This window comes from Neofelis nebulosa, chromosome X (assembly GCF_028018385.1).
Source record: "Neofelis nebulosa isolate mNeoNeb1 chromosome X, mNeoNeb1.pri, whole genome shotgun sequence".
NCBI classification, from domain to species: domain Eukaryota; kingdom Metazoa; phylum Chordata; class Mammalia; order Carnivora; family Felidae; genus Neofelis; species Neofelis nebulosa.
The window spans coordinates 20,968,631-20,981,882 of NC_080800.1; the positions used below are offsets into that span (position 1 = coordinate 20,968,631).

Sequence of the window (13,252 nt, forward strand, 5' to 3'; positions counted from 1 at the left end):
AAGTCGGACACTTAACCACCTGAGCCACCCCAGTACCCCAAGGAAATGTGTTTTTATTTAACATAAACAGATTTTGCCACATTTCTATGTTATCTTAAAAATGATCATGTTAATTTTGTTTTTTTTTTTTTTTTAATTTTTTTTTTTCAACATTTATTTATTTTTGGGACAGAGAGAGACAGAGCATGAACAGGGGAGGGGCAGAGAGAGAGGGAGACACAGAATCGGAAACAGGCTCCAGGCTCTGAGCCATCAACCCAGAGCCTGACGCGGGGCTCGAACCCACGGACAGCGAGATCGTGACCTGGCTGAAGTCGGACGCCCAACCGACTGCGCCACCCAGGTGCCCCAGATCATGTTAATTTTGTATTTCACTGATACATCTTTATTTAAAAATTTTGTCTGATTATTTACATTAGTTTTGGTATTATAAATAACCAGATTGAACATCTTTTCTTCTTTATCTTTTTGCTTCTGAATGAATTATATTCTTAGTTTAGGTTCCTTGGCGTGAAATATTCGAGTCAAGAGATAGGACTATCTGGAGCACCTGGGTGGCTCAGTTGGTTGAGCATCTGACTCTTGATTTCGGCTCAGCTCGTGATCCCTGGGGCGTGGGATTGAGCCCTGTATGTCATTCTCTTTGCTGAGCATGGAGCCTGCTTTGGATTCTCTCTCTCTCTCTCTCTCTCTCTCTCTCTCTCTCTCTCTGTCTCTCTCTGTCTCTTTCTTCCTCCACCCCTTCCTCTCTGCTTCTGCCTGCTCTCTCTTTCTGAAAATAAAAAAATACAGGAATATCTGTACAGCTCTTGCCACATTGCTTTGTAAAAGGGTGATAACCAATTGATTAAATAAAATGTGTGTGCCAGTGTCACCACAGATTTCCTTGTATTGGTAGTAGTTCATTGGTGATAATATCATTGATAACATTTAAATAAAATAATGCTGTCACTGTGTTATGAAAGTGTCTCACTTTTGGATTTAATTTGCATTTGGTTTTTAGAGAAGATGAGTATTTGCTATGCATATCCTTAGGATTAGTATTTATTTTTAGATAAGCCATTTGTTCCTTACACCTTAACTGTGATGTCTTTAATGTCACAAAAAAAGAGACACTCTTTTATACACAGAAGCACAAACAACTAGAAGTAACTCTTAGAAGAGCACTTGTGCTTTGGCACTAGCTCTTCACTTTAAGTGATGCCATGTTCACCTGTTGGCATGGCTTTACTTGTGGCATCTAAACACTGATTTGCTTTCAGATTTTGTTTGGTCTGTCTCAGAAATTTGCGTGAGGAAGAGTTCAAACTGCAGTCTTCCCTTGATCACTTTTTGCATCACTTCCGCAGGTTGTATCCCTGACACTGTCTACCTTCTTAGACACGTGGGCCCTGTATTCCAAGGAGCTCCCGGCAGGAGTTTGGAAGGCCGAATCCAAACATGACCGTATTACAGGCACAGTAACACTGAGCACGTGTCCCCTAGGCCACTGCACCCCACTGTCATCTTCTCATATGAACAATGACAGTGTTACTAGTATGCCAAGAAACCGAAGTCATAGGCACACTGGCAGTGTGCAAGTTTTGATGAGCAGTCTATAGTCTTGTGATTTTTAAGTTTTTACTATTGAAATTGTTAAACTTAAAACTAGAGAGTAGTATTATGAGTCCCTGTGTATCCATCATTCAGCTGCAATAATTGTCAATTTACAGGGACATTATTATTAATCACAGTAATAGTAATAGTGTGATCAGGACTGTGCATTCATTTTTCTGTGGCAGAACTAAAATTCTAAGTCACTATCTTTATAATCTCCATTTTACTTGACATAGTGGCTGGCAAGTAACAGTTGTCCAGTGAATATTAAAAGTTGCTTTCTTTTTTTAAAAAAATTTTTAACGTTTATTTATTATTGAGAGACAGAGCATGAATATGGGAGGGGCAGAGAGAGGGGGAGACACAGAATCTGAAGCAGACTCCAGGCTCCGAGCTGCCAGCACAGAGCCCGATGCGGGGCTCGAACTCCCAAACTGCGAGATCATGACCTGAGCCGAAGTCGGACACCCAACCGACTGAGCCACCCAGGCGCCCCTTCAGTTGCTTTCTTAATCTTCCATTCATCAAACATGCACTACCTCTTATAAGCACAATGCTAGATTCGGGAATATAAAATTGAATGAGCAAGGCAAGGTCCATGTTTTCAAGATGGTGATGGTCTGTCAAAGTTATATTTACTGTCCCATATTTTTATACCTTTTAAAAAATAAAACGGATTTCTGCAGTGGTGATTCAAGCGCAATCAATTCTTTTTTTTCCTTTGTTTTATTTTTTTTAATTTTTAAAATTTTATTTTTTTAATTTACATCCAAATTAGTTAGCATATAGTGCAACAGTGATTTCAGGAGTAGATTCCTTAATGCCCCTTACCCATTGAGCCCATCCCCCCTGCCAAAACCCCTCCAGTAACCCTCTGTTTGTTCTCCATATTTAAGAGTGTCTTATGTTTTGTCCACCTCCCTATTTTTATATTATTTTTGCTTCCCTTCCCTTATGTTTATCTGTTCTGTGTCTTTAAGTCCTCATATGAGTGAAGTCATATATTTGTCTTTCTCTGACTAATTTCGCTTAGCATAATACCCTCTAGTTCCATCCACGTAGTTGCAAATGTCAAGATTCATTCTTTCTTTTTTTTTTTTTTTTTAATTTTTTTTTTCAACGTTTTTAATTTATTTTTGGGACAGAGAGAGACAGAGCATGAACGGGGGAGGGGCAGAGAGAGAGGGAGACACAGAATCGGAAACAGGCTCCAGGCTCCGAGCCATCAGCCCAGAGCCTGACGCGGGGCTCGAACTCACGGACCGCGAGATCGTGACCTGGCTGAAGTCGGACGCTTAACCGACTGCGCCACCCAGGCGCCCCAAGATTCATTCTTTCTGATTGCCGAGTAATACTCCGTTGTATATGTATACCACATCTTCTTTATCCATTCATCCGTCAATGGACATTTGGGCTCTTCCCATACTTTGGCTATTGTGGATAGTGCCGCTCTAAACATGGGGGTGCATGTGTCCCTTCGAAACAGCACACCTGTATCCCTTGGATAAATACCTAGTAGTGCCATTGCTGGGTCGTAGGGTAGTTCTGGTTTTCATTTTTTGAGGAATGTCCACACTGTTTTCCAGAGCAGCTGCACCAAGCACAGTAAATTCTGATGAAAGGCCTATCTGTGTCATAGTTTTTCCTCAGTCTTGTTTACAGCAAGCTATTTATATGTCAGAGGTGATGTGTCTTGATCTCTCTGAATACTTAAACATAAACAAGTTTTAAAGAAAACTTGTGAGCAGTTCACTTTTTATGTTTTATCGCTTTCAAAGGAGAGTGGAGCAGAACAGTCTATGTGACTGGTTGTGGATGATTTTATGACAGGATATCTCTTTATCTGTAGATACCGATATTTTTGTGAACTTGGGAGGGATTGAAAATAGGCTAGCCTTGGGTGGAGGAGTAAAGTGGTGAGATTTACCTTTGTAGAGATTTTAGCCCTTGTTGTTGAAAGCAACGGAAAAACACTGTGTGTGATTTTCTCAATTATTGCAATCTTAGCTTAAATATATTTTATAAAGTAACACAAAGTACTTCACAGCTGATTTGTATAGCCCTAGCTAACTTGAGCCTAAACGACCAGGAAACATTTTTTTTAAATCAAGCCTTCGAAAACTAGCTTGTAAAATCCCCAATAGCCTCAATCTAATAATTGGAAAGTATGTCAGATGAAATTCAGAATTTCTTAACATTGCTCTGATGTATAGTCAGTTGAAGAAGATAATGGTTTTTTTTTTTTTTTTTAATTTTTTTTTCAACGTTTTTTATTTAGTTTTTGGGACAGAGAGAGACAGAGCATGAACGGGGGAGGGGCAGAGAGAGAGGGAGACACAGAATCGGAAACAGGCTCCAGGCTCCGAGCCATCAGCCCAGAGCCCGACGCGGGGCTCGAACTCACGGACCGCGAGATCGTGACCTGGCTGAAGTCGGACGCTTAACCGACTGCGCCACCCAGGCGCCCCGATAATGGTTTTTTTTTTAAGCAGAGTTATATTGATTAAGATTTCTACGCAGCATTACCCATCCAAGTCAATTAAGACTCCACATAATGCAGGTTGGAGGAGATTCAAATACGTGGAGCATTTCCTAGGCACTCTCTGGCCCTGAGTGTATGATTTACAAAGTGGACATGGCATGGGTATGTGCCGCCCTTTGGAGAACCTGCTTTATTCCTACTACAGCATTTCTCAGAGTTCCTGCTCTCAGGACACTTGCACAGTCTTAAAATATTGAGGGCGGCAAGAGATTTTGTTTATGTGTGGTCTATATTAATATTTACTGTTAGAAATGAAAACTGAGAAGTTTTAAAAACATTTATTTGTTTAGAAACAGCAATAAGCCCAGTATGTGATTCAAAAATAACATTTTTCCTTGAAATAACTATGTATTTCAAAACAAAGAAAAATTAGCCAGAGGAGTGGCATCATTTTACAGTTTTGCATATCTCTTCAATGTCTAGTTTGGTAGAAGACATCTGGATTCTCATATCCACTTGAATGTCCAGTCTCTTGTGTGTGGTTTTGGTTGAAGTATAGGAAGAAAATCCATTTTCACACAAATATGTAGTTGGAAAAAGGAGAAATATTTCACTACTTTTTTCAGATAGTTGTAATATATATTCTCCTTTGATTCTACACCACTATTATCTAAATGGTATTTAAAAATTTTTTTTTCATATTTTATTTGAGAGAGAGAGAATCCCAAGCGGGCTCTGCACTGTCAGCACAGAGCCTGATGCAGGGCTCGAACTCAGGAACTGTGAGATCATGACCTGAGCCAAAATCAAGAGTCAGATGCTTAACCAGGTGAGCCACCCAGTCTCACCTAAGTGGTATTTTCTTAAAGGCTATTTGTAATGGGGAAATCTGAAACCTTATCAGTGAACTTTTCATAATCTCACATTAAAATCTGTTGGTCTGTGTTGTACTTGGAATAGATACTTTACTCATGCAAAGCATTATGCATTGGCCATTTATGAAATGATAGTTCTGGCAGTTGTACAGACCTTCCAAATATTGAATGCATTTTATTGTAGATTATTCAAAATCACATTGTAAAATATTTCCTGCTAATAGCATTAGAAAAGTCTTTAAGGATAGAAAAGCTGTCAAGCTCACACACACACAACGAGTTTTCCAAAATTCTAATTTGTGCTTAAAAGTTTGAATTTTACCTTTGGCAATACATATTGCCACTTGTTTGTCTTCAGGTTGCAGGTTCACTCCGTTTTTTTTTTTTTGAGAAATTGTCTGCTGAAGACCCAAGTTAGAATAGTAGTAGTTGGCTCATCATTCTTGTAAGGAAAAACTGTGTTCTATGAAAAAGGCAGCTAGTTTGGCTTGCAAGTCTGAACATTTGCACAAGTGCTTTCCGTCGAGTAAGCTTCATTCTTTAGTATACAGCAGACATGGCTTATGTGTAATTCTTATCTTGCCACACAAAATATTAGCCTTGTATTCAGGGTCAGGAGCTGAAAAATCTAAAACTTTTTGCTGTTTCATAAAGGACATTCATTTTAAAAATTTTTTATTTTAGAGAGAGAGTGCGTGTGTGAATGGGGTAGGGGAGAGAGAGCGAGCGCGCATGCAAGAATCTCGACCAGGTTCCACGTTCAGCACGGAGCCTGACACGGGGCTCAGTCCCATGACCCTGGGATCGTGACCCATGCAGAAATCAAGAGTTGGACCCTCAACCAACTGAACGACCCAGGCACCCCATTAAGGACATTCTCAAGTGAAACTGGTTTCTTTTGTTTTTTCTTTCTTCTTTTTTCCTTTTCTTTTTTTTTCTTTTGAGAGCTCTGAGCGCGTGGTGGCAAAGAATACCAGGAATGGTACCACACTTTGGTGTGGCAGCCCCCGTTCATGTTTATGAGGCATCAGGATCTTTACCTACCACTGCTTCTGCATTACCAGTGCCAACAGTATTGTTAGAAGAATAATTTTGACCTCTCACCTTCCTAAAAGGGTGCCCGGAACCCCCACAGGTCTGCAGAGCACATTTAGGTGATGTAGTCATGCGGCGCCCTGTTCCCTGCCCTTCCTCTTGTCTTTTGAAACCCACCACAGGGCTAGATCCCTTCCTTCTCCCCTTTGTGCATACTGCGTTCTAGTCCAGTAGACTGTATTTTGTGTCACCCCTTCTTTGAACTTTTGCTTTTATCTCTGCCCAGAATGTTCTTACTCTTGTCACCTTGTCTTAAAATCCTGTTTTTCTTCACATGCCAGCTCAGGTTTTTTCTCCTATGATTTCTATTCTCAGATGATAATGATCTTTGCCTCTAAACTCTCTCCCTAACACTTTGTTCCACATCTCCCTTAGGGCACACGTAGCTTATTTTTGAGGTTTCATTTGTGAAATGGGGAATCTTCTAATAGCAGATGACGTAGAACCAGTGACCGTCTTACTCATCTCTCAGTACTTTACAGTGCTTGAACTTAGTTAATTATTGCAGAGTGAGCAAAATCATTTATTCTTCAAACCTTGGGTTGCCCTTGTACGCCAAGAATGGTCGTGAGCATTGTGGATGCAGCGGCAAGCAAGGCTGACCTGTTCCTGCCCTCGTGGGGCCGACTTTGTGCTTGCAGCTCACTCATTCTGCCTTTCTGGAGCTGAAAGTGAGTGTTAAGTCCACCGATTTCTGGTACCTTTGAGATTTATGTGGGCTAGAGAAGCCTTTGGGAAGCATCGTTCAGTCAGAGAAACTGCTCTGCATCAGTCCTTACTAACCAGTTAATTCAGGGAGAGAACTGCAAACATGAGGAGAAACTCTAAAGGCTTCACAGGAAACTGAATTTATAGTCTTAATTTTTTATAGCCAAGTATTACATGCCATGGCCCATAAACTTGTATTTCTTTTTTGCCAGAGTTCCATTTGGTCATATTAGTTACTCAATGAAGGAGGGAGGAGTCTTGTGGATGGAATGTGTATGGACTGTGGCACTGTTTTCTACATGCAGCTTCTGTCCATCTTATGTTTCTGTGGCTGATAGGATTCTAGGAAAGATGTATTTAGTGTCTATCTGTGTGAGAAGGGTTTTATTTTAAACCGTGGGGCTTTTTGTTTCCTCTTTTCCTCTTTTAGGCATTGACCAAGGATCCCCAGGATTACCCTGATAAGAAAAGCCTACCTCATGTACATGTTGCCCTCTGGATAAATTCTCAAGGAGGCAGAAAGGTGAAAGCTGGAGATACCGTGTCGTATGTCATCTGTCAGGTAAAATTGTAGTAATTAATAAGACTCCCAGACTTCTTAACCTATAGTAAACTTCAGATCACCACAGTGTCTTACTTCGTGTTCTTCCAAACAATTGGTCCTGTAAAGAGATGGGTTAGTCTGGTTGGTTTTATAATATTTGAAGCCTTAGTCAGAGGTATGAGGTATGTTATTAAAATTTTCCTAAAGCATTTAAGACCAGTGTCCTGGTTCACTTGAAATTATCTTGGTGAGACAGATGCATGGCAGTGGTTGCTGTTTCACCCCTAAATTGACTTGACTGATAATGTGTGTAAGTTTGGTCACATGTCCAGCAGGAGTCTGTTACTCCTTTTGCCATAGTTTCCATTAGGAATACTGTCAGGATAAGAGAGCGGATGCATGTTTCCCTAGCCTGTGTTCGAATAGTCCCTTGAAAAAAGTGTGAAGTACTTGGTAATATGGAGAAAAGTGATGGATCCTAAAAACATTCCTTAGGAAGAAAACACAAATTATCTAACCACTTTGGGGTCTTTTCTTTATTGTGAGTGGCGGTGGCCTAGAACCCACCTCTTTGCCTTCTCCCTGTTCCATGAGGCACCTCTGAGGAACCTCTAACCCCTCTGGAACACAAGTTTATACCACTAACCAGTTTCTTTGGAGAGGAGCATGCCTTTAACAGGGATGGGGAAAGATGGTAGGACAGAAGAGTAGTTTTTTTCTTTGGACACACTTAACTCCAGTTGGAGCAAAGGAGAGGTCTCATCTCTTTCTCCTATTAAAAAAAAAAAGTCACAGCCTCTATCCAAATTCTTTAAAATTAATTGTGGTGTGGTATACTTATCAAAAGGCATAAGTCATCGGTGTAAGACTTTGTTTTTAATTAATTATTGCGTTCTGTCATTACAGTGGAAAAAACGAGATAAGCCTTGAACTTCATTGCATTATGATTGATCTTTGTCAAACTACAGTCAGTGTGTTTTTAAAACATAGAGTCTTTTCAGAATTTAAAAATCAGCTGCTAATATCTGCTCGGTATCACGGATGACGTACATAACAAATGATTTAAGTACATGGACAGGAATCAGCACTTGACTCTGTCTCCCTCCTAGGGTTACCCTTGATTAAGAACTGTTACAGAAAGCCAATTCCTGCAGGAAAATATTTCCATAAATGTCTGACTCGCTCAATCCCTTAATGTGCTTTGCATATTGCCTCTGACAAGTCTCATCTCAAAAAAACAATTTTCATATTATGCAAATAAAGATTTTGGTAAATAGGCTAGTTTTGTTTCACTTACGATTTCACATACATGGAAAAGCTCTTCGATTATTAGTGACAGGAACAGATGGCAATGCAGCTTTGAAAATCATATAGGTTCTGGGAAATGACATCTAATAATGAAATCCAGCCAAAATTATGTTTTGGCTAAACCTGGAGTGGAGATGTGTGGTAGTGTGATCGATGTATTTAGAAGTCCGGGTTATGTTCCTTGATGTCTAGATGTTAGGTCTTAAGCTTGCTTTTTCTCGGGTCTTACCGAACTAGAAAAGCTCAAAAAATGCTGACGCTGATATAGTGCGATGAATCCATTTTGATGTATTGTCAATATTTCCCCCATCCACTGGTGCTGGGCCTTAACTTACTTGTTAAAACTACAGTTCATGTTTCTTTTTATGAAGTCTTCTCATTGTATCCCAGGAAAAGCTGCAGGACTTGCATTTGCCTCTGTCCCCTGGCAGCGGGGCAAGCCCGCTTTGAGGATGTTTGTGAGCCAGAGTTGCCTACCTTTTTTGTTTTTAAGGACTCACACTGTTCTGTTTCCAAACACAACCATCTATTTAGAATCTCTTTTTGATATTTTGAAGAGTACTTTACTGCTCTAAGCAAAGGTGTCCTCTGCAAATAGTCTGTCTCCTAGACAGGTTCCGTTTTGTTTAAAATTTCTAATTAAAATTCGACTATAGTACTCTATTGATAATTTACTCAGACTATAAATTCAGATGAGTTTAGAGAGTAATGTTTTTGGTGTCTGATTTATATTGTAGTTCGTCGACTTGTAAAGCCTACATGAATTATTTGCTGAGATCTTAAATCAACTTCCACTTAATGGTTAAGTTTTAAATCCTTAATTATTTAACTTTCATTAGACATAATTTCCATAAGGCATGCCTTTAACATAATTGTTTTAAGGGGCCCCCTTGTACACCCATTTAAATAACTTTTTTCCATTAGTTTCCTTCTAAAGATGACGACATAGTTTTGAGTGAATTGATTGCACCTGGTTGTCTCTGTGAAGTATGCACTTTGTGAACTTTGTGAATTACTACGTAGGCACTTAATGCAAGACGAACATTGCTTGTTAGTCAGTTTTTAAAGCGTATGCCGTGTGTTACTGCATATACCGTGGGATCTTGCTAGGTTGGAGAATTAGGTCCGTGAGGGATATATCTTATGTCATGGCCTGAATGTTTTTCCAACACAACATAGCAAAACCTGTCTTACCAATTCTTTTGAGTTTAGTCATGTTTGGGCTCAGATTTTTTAAATACAGCAAGAACTATGATTGGGTTGGGGCACCTGGGTGGCTCAGTCAGTGAAGCATCTGATCCTTGTTATCAACTCAGGTCTTGATCTCAGGGTTGTGACTTCAAGCTCCCCGCATTGGGCTCCGTGCTAGAAAAGAAAAAAAAAGAAATCTATTTGTGTCAGTGTGAAAACTGGTCTTTTGTGTGGTTATTTAAAATAAAAACTTTCTTAACTTGAGGATATGCTTAGAAATTTTCAACTGCTTTTTTAAAAAGCCTTATTTGCCTTACTCTGAGAATATCTTCTAATATATTGGAAAGTAACTCACGTGCCTTCAAAAAAAATTTGCCTCTACAATTTGATTTTTATTTACCATTAAAAAGTAGCTAACATTGTTGTAATCTTAAGAACAGACTAGATTTTTTTTGTTCATTTATTTATTTTGAGAGAGAGAGAGAGAACACGAGCAGGGGGAGGGGCAGAGAGACGGAGGGAGGGAGAGAATCCCAAGCAGACTCCGTGTTGTCAGCACACAGCCTGATGCAGGGCTCAATCTCACAAACCGCGAGATCATGACCTGAGCCAAAACTAGGAGCTGGATGTTTAACCAATTGAGCCACCTAGGCGCCCGAAGGACAGACAAGTTTAAAAAAAAAAAAAAAATAGAATTCTCTAAATTAATCAAGTTTCAGGTGTGTGTTAACAAAGTCAGTCTCAATACAGGTGTGGTGCATAGAGACGCTGCCCAGGGATTTTTCACACCGTTTTTGTCCTTAACCGTCATCTTACCCTCCTCTCATGATTCAGACTTCTCAAAGGGCAACAATTAAAGTTGATGAATTCTGCCTAATTTGTTTTTACCATGTTGTGAACTCCTGAAAAATAACTAAATGGCAAGTTTTTCAATCCAAGGTTTGCTTTCTTTCTAGGTGTTTCATTATATCCCAGACCACGTAGGACCTAGTTGATAAATATCTCCATTTGTTTCCCTCAGGAGCCTTGCCGGATAAAGAGGCCTCTGCCTCCAGTCTGGTGAAGACAGTGGCGTGCAAGTAGCCTCTTCTTGGGTTGGGTTCTGAGAAGGGGCTGAGTGTAGCAGGAATGAAAGAATGGGGTTCATGTTATCTATTTGGCAGAGCAGCTGAGCATTGTGAATAGTTAAAATTGACTAGTCTGATGGGGCGCCTGGGTGGCTCAGTCTGTTCAGCGGCCAACTTCAGCTCAGGTCATGATCTCACAGTGTGTGAGTTTGAGCCCCACGTCAGGCTCTTGTGCTGGCACCTCGGAGCCTGCTTCGGATTCTTTGTCTCTCTCTCTCTCTCTCTCTCTCTCTCTCCCCCCCTCCCCCCTCGCCCTCTGTCTCTCTCTCCAAAATAAATAAACATTTTAAAAAATTGACTAGTCTGAATGTAAAATTCTGTTGTTGACAAGAGGAGGTATGGAGCAAATTGTTGGATGACTTGTAGAGTCACAGATGTTGGTGACCTCACCCACAGGGCTGTAGATCAATTATATAGAATTCCACGGCTTTTTATAAAGAGGAAACCTTTGAGGGGCCCCTGGGTGGCTCAGTTCCTTAAGAGTCCGACTTCAGCTCCCGGTATGATTTCACGGTTCGTGGGTCCAAGCCCCACACCGGGTTCTCTGCTGTCAGCACAGAGCCTGCCTCAGATCCTCTGTCTCCCTCTCTCTCTGCCCCTCCCAGCTCTTGCTCTCTCTGTCTCCCAAAAATAAATCAATAAACTTTTTTTTTTTTTAAAGAGCCTTTGAAAAGATACTCTCTGACCCATCTTTCTTTCCTCGAGAAGAGCCATGTAAACAGTACGAAATGGCATGCCCTTCGTTCCACCGGCCAGATATTTTGCTTCTAGAGCATTGCCATTACACCAAGATAGCTCATTAATTTTATTCCTATTATATCTTCTATATGAGTCACTACTCTGTGGGTTTCATACTCCTTTCTTGACCGCTTGCTCATTTGTTTCTCGATACATATAGCTCCTCAAAGAAAATATTACCCCTAGGGGGCCTTTAAGATGAGATTATGACTAGAATCCTTGCATGAAGGGATTGTATTCACATGGTAAAAGGACCACACATGCCTTTTCTCATTACTCCTAAAAGGCCTTTCTGGCTAGACTGATAGTTAGCAAGTCTTCTCAGTGTGCTTCTGTGATATGGCAGGTGGAATTATTTAATCTAGTCATGCCATCTTGTTGGTTTCATGTTTCAACAAAAAATAGAACACAACACATGCTGGATTTACATTCTTGGACAGTGGGTGACATGTTTTCCTTGATCTTCCTACTCTTTTTTTTTTTTTTTTTTTAAATTTTTTTTTTCCCAACGTTTTTTATTTACTTTTGGGACAGAGAGAGACAGAGCATGAACGGGGGAGGGGCAGAGAGAGAGGGAGACACAGAATCGGAAACAGGCTCCAGGCTCCGAGCCATCAGCCCAGAGCCTGATGCGGGGCTCGAACTCACAGACCGCGAGATCGTGACCTGGCTGAAGTCGGACGCTTAACCGACTGCGCCACCCAGGCGCCCCTGATCTTCCTACTCTTAGATACATATGAAATGTTCACCATTAGGTCAAAAGGACTTCTTGGTGTTTGTAATTGAATACATAAAATTTGAATTGTTGTCCCTCTTTGTGGCCAGGCAAGTATGTGTGATTGAATTTCTTAACAGCTACCTGTGCCGTGTCCTTTTGTAGGATGGGTCAAACCTCAGTGCGAGTCAGAGGGCCTATGCACCCGAGCAGCTACAGAAACAGGACAATTTAACCATTGACACCCAGTACTACCTGGCTCAGCAGATCCACCCGGTCGTGGCTCGGATCTGTGAGCCAATAGACGGAATCGATGCTGTCCTCATTGCAACGTGGTTAGGTAAGTGTCCCCAGCTCACATAGCCTCTTACCCGGCTGCCTATACCAGCAGCCATGGTCCTCCCTCAACTGTTGCAAGCCTTGTTTATCGGCACGGTATGTGTCGAGTACTTCTTTGTTTATAGTTGGGTATTTATTTTTGTGGTTGGTTGATTACTGTCTGTCTCCCTTCATAGGCTGGGGAGCCCACATATTTGCTCCCTCTGTAGCCACGTGCCTGCTCCACAGTAGGCACTCAGTCAGTAAATGTCGAGGGAAGAGAGGGAAGGCAGGAGAAGGGAGGAGGAGAAGATTGTAGGCATAGTTCTAGTGTCTGAGCTTACGTTGTCCTAGCTTTAATCGGTGAACTTCTATTAATAAGGAGATTGATGGTATTGTGATGGGTGGTTTATCTTGTCTCTATCTCTAAATGTATTTTTGTATAAAGTGAGAGTACACAGCTTTTTTTAAAGAGTAAGAGTAAGAGTAAAAAGTTTAATTTTTAGTGTACAATTCCCTGTGAGTATCCTACTCTCACTTTATTTTAAATTCTTT

The 13,252-nt window shown here is 40.7% G+C and overlaps 1 protein-coding gene across 2 annotated transcripts in view; it reads left to right on the top strand.

Annotated features, from left to right (window-relative positions):
- POLA1 (DNA polymerase alpha 1, catalytic subunit) overlaps window positions 1-13,252 on the top strand; it is a 306,942-nt gene that overhangs the window by 123,831 nt on the left and 169,859 nt on the right. For both annotated transcript variants that reach the window (XM_058713648.1, XM_058713647.1), the window contains exons 31-32: window positions 7,187-7,318; window positions 12,545-12,719. In XM_058713648.1, the coding sequence (XP_058569631.1) occupies window positions 7,187-7,318; window positions 12,545-12,719 (307 nt within the window). The remainder of the gene's footprint in view (window positions 1-7,186; window positions 7,319-12,544; window positions 12,720-13,252) is intronic.